The sequence below is a fragment of the Corvus brachyrhynchos genome, unplaced genomic scaffold, assembly GCF_000691975.1.
Source record: "Corvus brachyrhynchos isolate BGI_N302 unplaced genomic scaffold, ASM69197v1 scaffold213, whole genome shotgun sequence".
Lineage (NCBI taxonomy): Eukaryota > Metazoa > Chordata > Aves > Passeriformes > Corvidae > Corvus > Corvus brachyrhynchos.
In genome coordinates this window covers 2,030,062-2,046,723 of record NW_008237233.1, presented here as the reverse complement: position 1 = coordinate 2,046,723, position 16,662 = coordinate 2,030,062, and the positions used below count along the sequence as shown (strand labels likewise).

The 16,662-nt window shown below is 35.6% G+C and overlaps 1 protein-coding gene across 6 annotated transcripts in view; it reads right to left on the bottom strand.

Annotated features, from left to right (window-relative positions):
• Positions 1–16,662, bottom strand: part of TMEM161B (transmembrane protein 161B) — a 167,023-nt gene that overhangs the window by 4,963 nt on the left and 145,398 nt on the right. For 5 of the 6 annotated variants that reach the window (XM_017729547.1, XM_017729545.1, XM_017729546.1 and 2 more), the window contains 6 exons: positions 13,242–13,344; positions 11,402–11,558; positions 6,057–6,208; positions 5,478–5,538; positions 3,634–3,774; positions 461–574 (listed from right to left, as the gene is read on the bottom strand). In XM_017729547.1, coding sequence (XP_017585036.1) covers positions 461–574; positions 3,634–3,774; positions 5,478–5,538; positions 6,057–6,208; positions 11,402–11,558; positions 13,242–13,344 — 728 coding nt within the window. The remainder of the gene's footprint in view (positions 1–460; positions 575–3,633; positions 3,775–5,477; positions 5,539–6,056; positions 6,209–11,401; positions 11,559–13,241; positions 13,345–16,662) is intronic. The other variant, XM_017729549.1, reaches the window with a different exon arrangement.

Genomic DNA, 16,662 nt, shown 5'->3' with positions numbered 1-16,662 from the left:
TCTTTCCCTTTTTGTATTTTAAATATTTTACCTATCAATTCAATACCACTTCATCAGCATATAGATCTTAAGACAAACATCCTAGTTCAGCTCTCATGCCAACATATCTCAACTATTTTCAGTGAAACTGCTCCTTTCCTACACCAATATGCAGGATACAAGATTCCAGCAGCTAGTAGTGAGGTGGTATTCCACCCTTACAAAGAACAACCCATTACTGCCACTGAGATGTCAGAAGACAGCAGCTTTTTGGGAACCACCACCTTAACACTCAATATTCTGCAACCATTTCTCATTCTTTTGAAATAACAGAAGCTCTTTAGAACTCAGCTGCACCTTCCACAATACCTCTGACAGCAGATTCTATTAAAAGTCTTTCATGGTTCAATGACTTTCAAACAACTCTAAGACACTGTTTTGTTCTCAATACTCGAGAAAGAATTTTTAAAGGAAATCTTACAAAGGAATGCTCTCTTTGCCCAAAGGTGGGTTCATAATGTAGTCCTTAGTGATTGGTTTTACCCACAGTAGAACCATAAATAAAGGTGCCAAGAAGTTTATATGTAGCAACGTTCTGAAAGAAGAAAAAAAAGGAGGAAGTTAGTAAACAAAAACAATGACCATACTGTTGAAAGTGTATACAGATTCAAAAGGAAAAATCTTAACTTTAAAATAGTTGGGAGAAAGATAAATAAGAAAATTACTTCCCTATTTTATAGGTATCAGTTACATTTCAACAAAACAGTAATACTGCATATTGTGAAATCACACTGGATTTTGGCTTTAAAAAAGAACAGAAGAAAGAGTTGTCAGAGGTCAGATTTCACAGTTTAATGAAGTATTTTATTTAGAAACCCTGACTAAATTAAACTTGGTACTTATATTCAGTCAAAGATACTCAGACCAAAAATCCAAAAAGCCAGCATGGCTTTTCCCTTTTAAAAGCACTGTATAAAACTGCACAATAAAAATAAATATAGTTCTCTTTAGTAATCTTTGAGTACAAAACAGTGGAATTTAAAAAGGGGATATAGTTTTGGAGTTATCCCTGAAATTAACATCCTTCTTTATTTCTAAATTTTCTTCTCTATTTCTAAAGACATTTTCCCAATCATTTTTCATACTAAAATGAATTGAGAACAGTTGAAGGGATTGGGTTGTTTTGTTAGTGCAATATTTCCTCACTAAGAGAATCAGGGTCACTATACTATAGAAAACACTACACCACTTCTACACTATAGAAAAAAATCATGTAATCAAAAGTTGTTCTAAAGAACACAAGACCTTCCAGATTGCAAACTATCAAGCTTCCTAAAATCATTAAAATCTTTGCATGTTACAGAAGTTGTCATCACACACAAATTTTAATCTTTGGTTTCAGATGAAGAAGTCAGCCCGGCTAGCTATTAAGTATTGCTAGGGAATGCAACAGCATCAAGAACAGTCCAAAGCATTTCATTAGATTGTGAAAGCCTTTTACCTGAGCTTCTACTTATTTAAGAGATCCTACTGATTTAATGGACTGGAATGTGCCAAAGGGTGGTTAGAAGCACTTTTTTTTTTTTTTTTTTGGGAACAGGCAGAAAGGCTGTTGAAATACCCTTTCATGCTCTGGCAAAGGAGGGAATGTGTACAAAAATTGTACAAATTTGTTAAGAAGACTCCAAATATATGCAGGGAAGGATACTACTGGCAAAGAAAAAAAAAATCAAACCGTTCTTAAAATCAAAATGGACACCAGATGATTTTTATTCTGTTTGCCCAAAAGTGAACTTACTCCCTATACGCATAAAAGAATCACAGTAATAATTCTGAACATATTAGCAAAGTGGTACTTAATCATTAACCTTGAAGGTTTTGGGCTTTTTTTGGTCAGTGTTCCCTGCAAGTTAAATGTTCCATTCCATTAAGGAAGAGATTTTATGCTGGGCTTTTTTGGGTTGTTTAGTTTTGGTTCTTTTGTTGGATTTTAAGGGAGATTGATATGTTTTTTGGACAGCTTAGGGGGCTTGGACGGCTTGGGGACTTTTGGTTTGATTAAGGTTTTTTCTTTGGTTTTTGTTGTTTTTGTGTTTTGTTTGTTTGGCTTTTTCTTTGTAGTTGTTTTGGTTGATTTTTTAAAGTAGAGCATGTATTTGACTGCAGAGACACACACAGTTTTAGCACCCAACTTAGAAAGCTTTGTATCAGTGAGACGTCATCCTCATTTAAAAACCCCCTTTAGTCACTGTCAAAGAACTGTAGTCAGTAAATGATCTACTCACTGACAAATCAATGTGCATCAGCAAAGACAAGTTATGTTCTTCAGGTTTATTAGAACCTGGCACTTGACAATTACTCTTTATAATGACTTTACCTAATTATATTGGTACCTTTTAATCTATTTAATGTAATTTTCACATTGTACCACTTGAATAGTCAAAGTATTGGTAGACTTTTGAAAATAACTTGGTGGTGTTGCACAAAGTTATCTTCAACAACCAGTTCCAATATCTTCTAAAGAAGCTAGAGAAGTTTTAATTTTCAAAACCACACTTTAGTGGGTATTAATTCCCCTTTAGTTCTTGATTAATGGATTTTTGTTTCAGAGTTTATATTTCTGCCTAGGATGTCATGTCCATTGATCAAGGAAGATGTTGAAATACAAAAAAGACACAAGGAATTTTAAAATATTGAGAACCATAACTAAGAAGAACTAAGTAGTTTATTTATCTGAAAAGAACAGATTAGGAAGTGACTCAGTCACAGTCTACACACAGACAGAAATGTAACAGCAGATAAAACAAGCCAATAGCTGGCTGCTATACATGGACAACTACACTGGGTGCAAGTGTACTTGCTTATAAATTTACCAAGACTGATGGACTCACTTCAAACAGATTAATTTTTAAGCTGAACATTCTGAAGGGAAAGAAAAAAAATGCAGTTTGAACAAAAATTATTTTTCTATTGGAAAACATAATGGTTGTCTTAGGAAATTTAGCAGACTTAGTACCCACACAGCCCTATGCTGCAGAATCTGTCATTATCATGTATCAAACATCAACAGTCAAGATCTCTGAAAACCACTTGGAATTTCACCCTCAACCCGAGAATGCTCAAAAGAAATAGTTAAATTGAACAGAACATTTTATTATCAAATGAAAAGATGGCTGAAAATGAAAATATTCCTTTAAATTGGTATTAACATGATTCTTATTAAATATTCTGGGTCATTTTTACATTTTATCGTATGCTAAATATATTAAAGGAATAATGCCCAGCTGCAAGTGTAGGTGGAAAAAAACAGTCTGTGGTTGTACTTGTATTTCCTGAAGGTTATCTTACTTCTGGAAAGACATGATGGGGGAAAGAGCTGGACACAGAGACATTCATGGTGGAGCTCTTGCAGGAGGAAAGGAAAGCTCCTTTAATTGGGACTCTAAATTACAAGGTAAAGAATGTAACAGACTGGCATAGCACAGGTTGAGCAGAAAGTGGCAGGTTGCAAATCTGCTCCAGATATGAAAAGCAGGCAGCAACAGAAGTCTTAAGTCACTACCTTCTTGTTGGAATAGTTTGCTTTGTTTATTTTTAGACATAAAAGATTTAAGACTGAGTCGCATATACCTATTTGCATATATTTTCTCTTACTGTGTTATTTTTTCTGTTGCTAAATTCAGAGCATCCAGATGCATTTGAGCCAGTCGCAAGCCAGGGAATGTCAAAAAAGCACCAATAAGTGAACACAGAACAGCCAGGAACAATTTGAAGGTTAGTTTAGACACAGGACCCCTAAAAGAAAAGAAAGGAAATAAGCATTTTCTTGGGGAGGAAGTTGGGGGAGTGGGGAGTATCAGAGACTACTTTCAACCCAACAGTATCTAACATTTAATTAAAAAAGCCAACAGTATTCTATAGGCTTCCTCTGGAATACTAACATTACTCAAACCAATCAGAAATTAAAATTTTTAAGGATACTTTCAAAACCCAACCAAGTCACCTATTTATTTCCTAGAAAAACAGAAAACCTAATTTACTGCCTGTGACATGTTAATTTGTTAGTAGAGAAGAAGAAAAAAAAGAATAATTTTATATTGTAATTAACAACAAATTATATAACAGAAATAACTAAAATAGAATAAATTTAAGGATTGTGTTTTCAAGAGGAACACATGCCTCATAAGTTTACCTGCTCAAAGATAAAACGGGTATTTTATTCTACCATCATCCATTAAAAAGCTCTATCAAACTGTATTACTGCATCTTTTTACAGATTTATCTGAAATGTATGTGTGGCCATTAACATGTCTCTTCCAAGTGATTACTACTGGATATAAAAAAAATTACAGGAAAAATATCCAGGATCAACCAAATCACAGAATTAATTACATAAGTAACAAACACTGCATAACAAAAGAAAAAACCAAACCAAACCCCTCAAACAAACAACTAAAACATCATAGTTACAGTGAAATATAACTAAGAGATTAAAGAGGAACAAAACCAAATCTAGTGATCCAAAATGAGTTTCAGATTCTTTCTTAACCTATGTCACCTAAACTATCAAGAGACACCATCATTAACTCAGTTGCTGCTAAAAACAGGTAAAGCACTCCTATAGTTTAAAACTAAACAAACATCATGAAAATGAATACAGAAGTTAGTGAACTTGCAATAGCTTAGGAAAGCAGGTTAAAGAAAGGCTAAGAAATACATGGGATTCAGTTACCAGTTTCCCATGAGTTTATTCATAAATTACACTAATCTAGTTTGAGGAAATTTCTGTTCCTCAAAAATAAAGATATGCCATGGCTTCTGCATGATACTTGAGACCTATCAAGCAAGAAATTCAATGTTGTGCTTCCAGTGATGAAATACTCCCAAAATTTTAGCACACACGTATAAGGAACTGTAACAGAAATCCATTTTGCAATATACAAAGGCTGCCTATGACAGTATTTGTGTATTTATGTAACATCGCAAGCTATGGCATGCTCCTTCAGCAGTCCATAAAAAACTTAGATGTCCTGTAGCAAGCAGATGTTTTTGCATGATAGGAACACAGTTACAACCTGAAAACAAGACTGAACAACACAATTTACTCCTAATGCCAATTTTAACACGAACTTTATCTTGTAGGTTTTGCACACTCATCCTCTTGCATGCCATAGGAATGACAAAAAAATATTTATCTATTTTAAATAATCCTTGCTGAAGGGAAATACTGTGAAAAAAGTGTTTACACTTTTGAACTATATTTTACGAACTACAATCAAAATGTCAGAAAATATATCCATATTAAAATGAAAACACTAATGCAACTTCAGTTACTTGTTGGTACTTTCAGATTCTTATCATTAATCTCTTTAAACTATTGTAGGGATTATAACCCTGTACAAAAGCAAAACATTCAACACAAATGCTTGCTAAGAAAATCCAAATGGTTCAGTTATAAACTCAGATATAAAGAGACAAGTGTATTTCCAGAAACTTACTGGGATTCCAAACCTTGTTTTTCAAGAAACTGCATAGCACTTTCTGAGAAATTCGAGAATCCTGCAGAGACACATATATTTATTTTATTACAGTACAAATGAAGAATCCCTTTTGTGAAATAAAATGCTGAGCAACAGGTCATCTTTTAAAAAATTTTTCCTATGTCTAGCAGAGCTCTTTCATGTGCTAATTAGTTAGCTACAATACAATAAAACTTGATTAACAACATTTGTAATATTTGGACCCTTCAGGAAGATGAAAAAAGCTAACTTTTAAAATTCTTTTCTGGTAAGGGAGCTACACTTTACTATGAAAGTCAAGAAAGGCTAATCTATAACTGGAAGGTAAATACAATTAACAAAACAAACAACCTAGGCAAAGACTACACTACTTAAGAGAAAGCCAGGAAATTATACAGGATATTATTTAGAATCCTAATTCCAAAGCAAATTTTCTTAGAATTTCTTACGACTTACATAATTCATTTAAACACAGATTTTATCAAAAACACTGGAAATAATTTTCTTTCAGGTCATGCAATCACTACAGCCATTTCAAACACTGAAGAAAGGAGTTACCTGATTCCAATCCAAACTCTAGATAGTTTTCTGTCACAATGAGTATTGCCATTGCTTTCACAAAGAAGAAAAAACCAAAGGTGACACAGACTGATCTTTCACCTCCATCCTCAACTTTGAAATAATGGGTAGTCAATGAAAACAGTACCTTACTACACATGAAAAACGTCAAGGAAAATCTAGTTTGTAAAATAACTGTAACCAAGAATGATAAACTTGTATTTCAGTTATCTACACTAGGGCTGTTCTATTGTATGCATTTATTTCTTTTGAAGATAATATGTGTTCAGCCAATTTCAGGTTAAATTACAAAACACATTAAAGCATAATAATCACATAATGGGTAGCCAGGAATACTCTGGAGTAGAATTTTGATCTAGGCTTACTTATAATAAGAAAGAAGACACATGAAAAGACGGAACTTATATTTCTCTCCTTTCAGATAGAGTAACATTGTTTGAAAAAGACCTTTAATATCAAGCCCAGCCATGAACTCAACACCAACAAGTTCAGCACTAAGCCATGTCCTCAAGCACTTCAACTATGCACACATTTGAGACTTTTAGCTATCAAAGAGACTTAAGACAACAGCACATTGAGGCCTATCTAGGAAGGAAAAATCTATCCTGTGTTCACCTTGGAAAAACAAGAGTCAGCCTTAAAACCCATCTAAGATCTGGTATGATATATCAAATCCTTTTATCTAGTCCCACTGCCACAAAGACAAACATTTAAGACATTACCTGCCCTGTTATCAGGGTGTGTTAAAAATATTTATTGAGTATTATTTTTTTACACATTTCTAAATTAATTCTAAAGTGAAACAGATTAGGATAAAGTTTTCGTGATACACTATCAACTCTTATTACTATGAACTGCAGCTCACTATAATTTAAATGGTAGGCAATATATAGTCCAGATTTAAATGAAGTATTTGGAGATCACTCCAGGCATTATGTGATTAAAAAAAAAACAAGAAAAAAATGAAAACCAAGATTTTAAGTGTAATCTGTAACACTTTTATCACCCACTACACAATAACATAGTAGTATTTGCCCACGGGCAAATACAACTATGTTATTGCATTTTTTTAAAAAAAACCATTTTTTGGCTATCTGTTCAGTAAAACATTTGAACAATTATCAGTCTCTCAAGAAACTATGATTATGCAGTATCATAACTGATAATATAATATCATATACCCACTTCAGTGAGCAGCACACATTTAACATACACATTGCTGAATTTCCTGTATATGCAGAGAGATTCTAATATGCACAATGTGGTCTAAGGACAGCATCTAGTAATTCCAATCTCATAGTAATCACCTTCAGATCCCTTCACAATCTACAGAAAGAACTGTTACATTGAAAGGAAGACTTACGTCATCCCAAAGAGAAGTACGTAATAGATCATATAGACTGTGCTCTGGAAAGCCTTGTTTCTCTAAAAACACATGCTTAAACTAAGGCTCTTTTTACAGCTAGGAACATTAATTACAAATGGAAAACACCCTAAAGTTATACAGAGGACTTAATAACAGTTTGTGATCAACAGTCCTAAACTATAATCAGATTTATAACACCCTAGATACTTCATGACTTCAACTATAGGTTGTGCCTGAAGGACTTGGAAAATTCAGTGAGGAACAAGAAACCATACTAACAATAAATTCCAATTATAGTGCAGATTCAGAACTCAATAAATACTTAATGATTATGCAAACTACACATGACTGAAACCCTCTGTTAGTTAAACAATCACTACTGCTTCTATTTTTGGGTTGGAGAAAATTGAAGCATTATGGCTTGCTTCATATCACTTCTTTCCACTGCATGACCTAATACTCAGGATCCACTGAAGGAATAATTTCGGAGTATTCAGTGCTACGATAATAGATTGCCCACACCAGCCCTCCTTTCATTCAGTTTTTTTTTGCCACAAGAGGCATTATAAAATTGTATATATAGCTGTATATAGCTGCAGGCACTGGAGAATTTACGGTAGAATAATAGAGAATTTATACCCTTTTATGAAAATAATTTTATTTTTTGAACTGCTGCGATTTTGGATTTCTTTAATTTTATAGTTCATATGGTTGAAGTGATGAAGATCCATCTTCTGTTCCTACTAAAACACATAAAAACTGTGAATTCACAGAAGCACAGAATATTCTGAGCTGGACAGGATCCATAGGATCATCCAACTCCTGGTCCTGCACAGCACCATCCCCAAGAATCACACCATGTGCCTAGCACCACTGTTCAAATGCTTCTTGAACTCTGTCAGTCTTGGTGCTGTGAGCACTTCCCTGGGGGCCTGTTCCAGTGCCCAGCCACCCTCTGGGTGAAGAACCTTTTCCTGATATCCAGCAAAAACCTCCCCTGACAAAACTTCAGGCCATTTACTTGAGTCCTGTCACTGGCCACCACAGAGAAGAGATCAGTGTCTGTCCCTCCTGTTCCCCTCCGGAGGAAGTTGCAGATTGTGATGGGGTCTCCCCTCAGTCTCCTCCAGGCTGACCAGACCAACCAACCTCAGTCACTCCTCATACGGCTTCCCCTCCAGAACCTTCACCATCCTTGTGGCCTCCTTTAGATGCTCTCTAACACCTGAATGTCTTTCTTAGGACAATACCATACCATCCCTTGCCTGGCTGGCGATGCTGGCTCCTCCTGGCTGACTCACATTCAACTTTCTGTCAACCAGCAGCTCCAGGTTCTTTTCCATGGCACTGCTTTCCAGACTCCTGCTCCCTAGTCTGCCCATACATTCAGGGCTGCCCCATCCCAGGTGCAGAATCCAGCACTTTCCCTTGTTGAACTTCATATCGTTGGTGATTGCCCACATCCCTAATTTGTCAAGGTTTCTCTGCAGGGCCACCTTGACTTCAAGGGAGTCAACAGCTCCTCCCAGTTTTCTACCATCTGCAAACTTGCTTTGTATCCTTAGTACAACTTATCACCTCTTAACACACAGGCATGAAACAGAGGAAGCACTTGTCAGCAAAACTCAAAATTGTTCTATATTTAACTTTGACATATCATATTGACTGCTTTCTGTTGAAAATATTGAGGCAACCAGATTTTTCTGAATCATCCAATATCATAGAATCACTTCTGGTCTTGACATACTGAGTTAGTGATTAGTTGAGTAAGTTTTAAGTATTCTCTGCATCCCAAAGGTCTGATGTCACAACATATGAATGAGCTTCTTCTGAAATCTCCTCTGACTAGGTTCCAGTGACCACTAGAATTGTTATCAATACCTCTGTATTCTACCTCCTTCACCTGAAAAGCTGTAATGCCTGGAATAAGTTATGTTAATGTATTTATGGAGATGTTTAGGCTAATATAAAGTTTAAACTGTGCTTCCTGTTACTGCATCCTTCTACGTGGCCACTAACTCCTCATACAGGTACTAAGCACAGACTCTAACAGCTACTTGCACATTCACACTACTGAGACAAAAATCTTGCACTGACAGGCAACTTAACCCTTTTTTGAAGTTCTGCCCTGAACTGATGACCAAATGAAAGCAATGACAGGACAGTGTTCAAAACCATGGTAAGAAAATATTACTGCAGTGGATATTCCTACAATATATAATTCTCAACTCTGTTTCACCTAGAATTGTAATTACTGTTGTGTTATTTAAATTGACTACTCCTGAGATAGGAGAGATGAAGCAAACAGGGCATTGTCAGCAATAAACCTAAGAGTACATTGTGGCTTTAGTATTATAAGCTTGTTTTTCCATTAGTTCTATTAAACTCCCCCTCATCCTCAAAACAGGAGTGAAAGGTGTTGGCTATCACTTCTGATTTTTGAAGCAGTAGCTGCGTCTTCTTCCTTCTGCAAAGATTAAACTAAAATTCCTGACTTCACACAAAAAGTAAAACAAAAGATGTGCAGTAACAACTATACATTACCTATACTACAGCTATAATACAATTAAAAGGTGTGCAAGAGCCAGACACCGATTTTCTTGTCACAGAAGACTACAAAATCCACCTTCTGGACCATGGATCTGTTCACTGACATGTCAAAGGAGAAATACCTGATCTGGCAGCAAGCTACTGACAGACTTTTTTCCAAATGGGAGTTGACTCTCTCTTCCAGCAAGTTTTTATATATTGCAAGCAAAAATTATGGAAAAATTCTATCATTTATACTTCAGTCTACTTAGAAAATAATTCCTGTCCATACCATAAAGGCAGCACACATTTTAATAACTATCAAAGACAGACAAGCAGTAAGCATACTCAGAACTCTTAGTCAAATGTAACCAAACATTAGAGTTCAAGGTTTTACGTAACACCACCAGCTACTGTTAGTATTACAAACCAACTGAACAAAGCACAGCACATTAAGAATCTCTAACAAAGAACTAGCATTTATACAGAGGAAATAATTTTGAATGTTCAAGAGGTTTATCAACTGTAATTTAGCACTTCATCTGTTCTCAGCTGCTGAAGGAGCAGAGGAGCTGTAGCAAATCACTTTCCAGTTCACCTTTCCATAATCTGCACTCTTACAAGCCTTTGTTCAATTCCACTGCTTTATCCCCTATCATATCTTTAAAATGCAACTTACCTCCCTAAAATGTGTGTCTGGATTGGTTTGAGGAAAACAGTTAACTACCATGCAAGCATCTATGTCTGACACTGCCTTCTTTGTAAAAAAAAAAAAATTAACTGCCTTCTTCATAACAAAACAAACATTTTATGCTTTGATATTGCCTGTTTCCTAAATACTCCACTTCCATTTCCTTCAGTTTGAGAGGTGAGTTTAGCTCTTCACAGAGCTGTTCTTACAACTGTCTACATAACTTATTTTCTGTAAGAATGCCCTGAATTTATTTTAAAATTATGAATTCATGCACATATTTTTGCAATAAACTAGTATACACATCACTGTACTATTCTGTTCAGGAACTATGAGATTAAACATACTGAAAACAAAAAACGTGCAATAAATTTCCAAACGTCTCCAAAAGCTGGACTTTCTGTACACATAACTATTTCTGACTGCCAAACTGAGCAAAATCAAGTTAGTTTAGAACCACTACATACTACAGATGAGCACTAACTGTATTTGCATATATGTATTTTTCTCCTAAATGGTCTGGTATTGATGTTAACAAGCTAATGACACCAGCATTTACAAAGACCATGTACAGCATATACATTATCCAACAATGGCACTAGCTTACAGGATCCTTTTACCAAATGCTAAATATTTCTGTATCCTGTCCATCAGTGGCACACAGATTTATATGAATTGCAGAATGATGTAAACTATTTTAAAACACGCAGAGGGATTCAAGAAAACAGAAAAGGATACACTGCAAAAGCCAAGACAAGCAGACACCACACTATGCTGATATTCATTTCTTGTGAGGGCTTCATAATGCTGTAATAGGCTTCTGTCACCACATACACAACTGTAGCTGCAACAGTGAAATCCACCAACCACTGATATTCTGGAAAGTAATGCAATGCTGAAAAATATAAAGTTTGTGAATGTTAAAGGTATGTTTTAAGGCAGTTACTGATGTATATAGAATGGAGTAGCAATTAAAAGAGGTTTTGAATTGTGTATTAAGTGTATTGAAGTTTAGGTAGACCCAGATCAACCACATAAAACTCAACAAATGTGAAAAAGTCACTCAACAACGTGAACTTCATTCTTCACTTCTGTCATCCAATATGTGATTTCTACTCAAATTTATAAGGCTACAAGGTTTTACTATTCTATCACCTCAGTTTTTATAACATCCTAAATCCAAAAAGCATACTTAATTTAGATTTCACAACACAGAGAGTAAACAGTTTTCCAGTTGAGTCCATCTGCAAATCCAGGTAAGAGAGGTTTTTTGACCTCTAGTTAAAGACTAAAAGCTCACTGGCTATCATTTATTATATTACAAATAAACACTTCTTTTTATTTTAAAAAACCCACCATCTAAAATACTGATGGTTTGCTCTTCGAGATTTTGTTAATACATTCTATAAAGCAATAATCATTGTGTAAACTTCACTGTAAAAATTCTGTGGATTATACTGTGTTGCATACAGGCTGGATGTTATGGAGAGAGTTTCCACAGGTGCTGGAAACTGCAAAGAACAATTTGTGACAACACAAATGGTCCCTCCCAAACACCTTCCCTACATTTACACAGTTTGAAAGTGAGAAAACATTACTGAATGTTTGACTTGACTACAAGCTACCTGCTAGCAAAGATATTAAATTTGGCAACCTTAGGTATTTCCAAGTCCTACACTTATTTTGAAATAACAATCTGGTTAGATTCCCCAAAAAACTGTATATATTACATTTTAAACACAGTAAACCCTATCCTGTATCACTCAGGTTGACAATTAAATGCTATAGTTTAATGAAAGTAACACTAGTTGAAACTTGTGAATGCTCTATTTATGCGCCAGCTTCAAAAACATCATTTCTGTTACACAAACACTGTCACCCACAATTTAAGCCAAGAAGTCTCCTGCATAGGAATATGCATCCTTTCTTTCTATACTTATCCAGAGAACACACAAATATAAAAACATAGGTAGGAAAAAAATACGTATCACATACATACCCATGTATGAATTTCCTGTAACAGAATGACTGATGATGATGAAGTAACCAAAAATTACCATCTAAAAAAATCCAGTACCTTCTAAAACACTTCATGCTGTATATTTCTGTACTGTCACTTGCCATTTTTAAGCATTTTACCTGAATGCTTCAGATGTGTGGTTGAAAGGTCTTAGGTTCCAATGCTGAAGCACATTTCCTATTTTAGATGATCATAAAGTATATGGCTTGATGTCTGAGAATTGTTACTTTCTTGTACAAAGCTAAAAACTCTACTTTGAATAGACTATGATGTGATTCTTCTGGTGTCATCTCATATTGCTATGGGAGCCTGATACAATAGTTGTGGTTTATGCTGGATTTCACCTACTTATCCCCTTCCACAACACTGCTATTAAAATGTCACCCATGGAACACGAAAGGAGACTGAAGCCCTACTGCCTGCTTTCTGATTTACAACCAGTTTTGCTTCTATTCATTCACTGTCTACAAAAAAGATATTTTAGCATTCATCACAAATAAACACTTCATAGACTCAGGATATATTGGAAATAATATATTACTCTTTGCATCGTCTTACCAATAGTGTCCCTTTCTGTTACAGATTTTGTTTCCAGATGAAGATCAATATCTTTTGGAATGGTTAAGGGTTTGTTTTCAATATGACCATTATATTTTCTGTAAAATAAATAAATAAATAAATAGGTAGCACAAGCATGGATGAAACAAAATAGAATTTTTCAATATATAATGACATTTCACATTCAAGAAAAATGCAGACTGCTTTTTTTTTTCCAAATACGAATATTTTTATGTCTCTAGCTAAAAGTAGTGCTTCAAGTTCAAATCTTGGAAAACAATCAGGTATGTTAATGGCTTCCAGCTATAACCTGACAGACTCTGACATCCTATTGTGGTATGGGTTTAAATGGGTTCCAGATGCTTTAATCTGAGCATCTGTTGAGTCAAGATCCAGGGGACAGTATTTATTTCAGCCCACTGATTTTTTCTATTCAGAGCTACAGGGTGTTCCCAAGGTCAAGAAAAGAAAAGAAATCTTGCATTAGTCCTTCTCGTCACAACAAGCAAGTACATCACATGAGCTGAACTAACCCAGATCCTTGAAAGGTCCAGCCAACTAGCCATCAAGCAAAGGCAATTAAAGTTATCTTTCTAATCTAAAAAGGCATGTATTTAGAGCAAAAGGCGTTTTTCATCTGGAGCTCTCAAACTATACCAGTATCATGATCTTTGCTTCCCTGAAATTAAGTCACACTAGTAGACTTCAATAAAAAACCCAGCACGCTCTTAAAAAAAAAAAAAATTAAAAAGATCGAATGGTGTTCTGTTAGATTAAAAAATCAAACCTAAACCTTAAAACCTCTGAAAGGCTAGAAGGAAACAACAGACTGCCACATTTTAGAATACCACCTCTGAAATTAGAAAAGGGGAGGTGGATTTTCCATAGAAAAACAAATTATTTGGGTATAATAATTAAAAAGAAATCCAATCAATCATGAACTTCGTTTTCAGGAATTTTTTCATTTTAGCTCATATGTGAGATGAAAATACAAGCAGAAAACATTAATAAAATTTTTCAGATTATATTAATGCTTAGAATAACCTGAAACACAAGAATTTTAATGGACAAACTAAAGATAGGAATCCTAAGCATTACTCAAAAAATTCAGTTGAGCAAATATACACAAGAAATTCCAAACACTGCCCAAGGACTAGACTACCTGCAAGCTCCTGTGTACTTCCCTGCCCTTAGCTGTACTCCTGATTATTCTCCTATTGCCTGTATCCAGGAGTACTGTCATCTTGAGTGAGATGCACATTTTGACAACAGAAGTCATTTCAGATCAACAAAACTTGGTGTTCCTACACTTTAATTATCCCAGAGGCTCCACAATCCAAGAGGCACAGACAGAATATATCCAGCATCATTGAATGCTTTAATTCAAAGTAATTCAAAGTAGCTGTGGACCTTTTCATTAGCCTAACAATTTCATACAATACAAACTATTCTGAAGCAGAAAACCTGCCTAATATTCATGTGCTATTAAACCCTACAGCATAAGATACTGAAGTGCAATATGCACTGAATAAAATTAACTAAAATTTCACACTACAGCTGTTTCTAAGGCTAATTTTCAAGCAAGCTCCTTGTATCTCCTTTAATCATTTATCTCTAAATTAGTTCAGACTGACAGTGTATTTAAGGAGCAGGTATTACACTTTGAAAGACTATGGGCTTGACGAAGCAGATTCTTTATCTTGGAAAGACATGGGGAGTACTAAACAGATGCCTCTATTTCTCCTACACAGTCTCTTTCACATCTCCTTGTTGAGATGACTCACAATATGTACATTCCATTTTGTGCAACCTAAATCAGTAAATCCAAACCAACTCAACAGGAACAATTCCCAGTTCACTACGGTTCTTCTTGAGCAAGAGTAGCTTCTTTCAAGGACACAGAGCATTAAAAAAAAAAATTTATTATTCATTCAGCTGTTAAACAAGCAAAGCAAAGCAAACGTTATTTAAGCCTCCATATTACCGTTTTAGTTTCTTCGAAGTTTTATATTGCCCTGTGATTAACATTCATCCTGGTACAATCACCTACTACTACTATTGCAAAAGACTGGCAAGGCTGAGGAAAGGCAGTAAGAGTACAATTGTTAAAGTACTATTATTATTTGGCAGTGCAGTTGTGTTTTCCAGTTTAAAGCTCCTACAGGTGGACTTAAACTTATAATTACATAATTGAAGTTATTTTATGTATGAATAAACACCACTGGTTAAATGAATAATTATAAATTGTAATCTTATGCACAATTTTTGTCTGATTTTTGTCACAGAAAACTGTTAAGATAAAACAAGATTCTTAGTTTCAAGGAATGTTGCAAAAAAAAAAAAAAAAAAAAAATCACTACTTTACAAGGAACAACTTAACCCAGAGAATCGTGGTGAATGATACTGCATCCAGTTGGCAGCTGGTCACTAAGAGTGCTCCACAAGACTCAGTATTGGGCCCCATCCTGTTCAAGGTCTTTATATGTTGCAAAATTATTAAAGGATCAGGGGCATGGATCATTGATAGAATTATGCGATCAATAAAAGAACTGTACAAGCAAGAGCCTGCAAGCAAAAGGCCTGTGTGAGAAAAACTCTGCATGAGAAAAATCCCTGTGTGAGAAACAGGCCTGGGAAACAAAAAGGGAGTTTTGAAGCGATGCAGCTGTGGAGATAAGACCCGGAGGGAAGAGGGTGAACTCTGAATTCTTTTAATCATAACATAACTGTAGAAGCTTGCCAATGTAAGTCCAATTATGTAGAAGTAGAAATGCGCTTTGATAAGTTTTAAGCCACTTAAGAGTTAACAAGCTGGTATACTATATAAGTGCCTCTGGATTGCTAATAAACGGAGCTTGCTTTTATCAACCGTATTGGTTTGGACTGCAATTCCTCCCCCCGCTGGAGTCCACAGACCCTTTTCTTTCCAACATTTGGCGCCCGAACAGGGACTCGGACTGGGACTGGGATTTCGCTTTCTTGACTACGGTGGGAGCCGACGTGGCACCGATAAAGCGGCGATCGGGGCGCAAAAGATCAACACCTGCAGGCAAGTGTCTGATCCGTGCCTGGACTGACCTGACATCAGGGGTCCGCCAAATCAGCTGACAAGGGCCAAACCTGGAAGGCCGCACGACCCTGACAGCAGGAACAGCAGTAAGACGCGGATTTTGCGGTTAGACGCAGTTATTGTGGTGGGACACAGTGAGGTAGGACACAGATATGGAAATAGAGGTGGCCCTTGGTTTACGCTTTTTAGAAAAGTGGGGACTTAAAGAAGTACACCTTTATAAGGAACTAGCTGATCCAAGACCGTTTAAAAAGAAAGCTAAAGAAACAAAAGCTCTCAAATTCACCTGGAGAGTAGTAACTAGCACTCTTGCAGAAACAAAAACAGAAAAGACAGTGGCTGGAGACAACA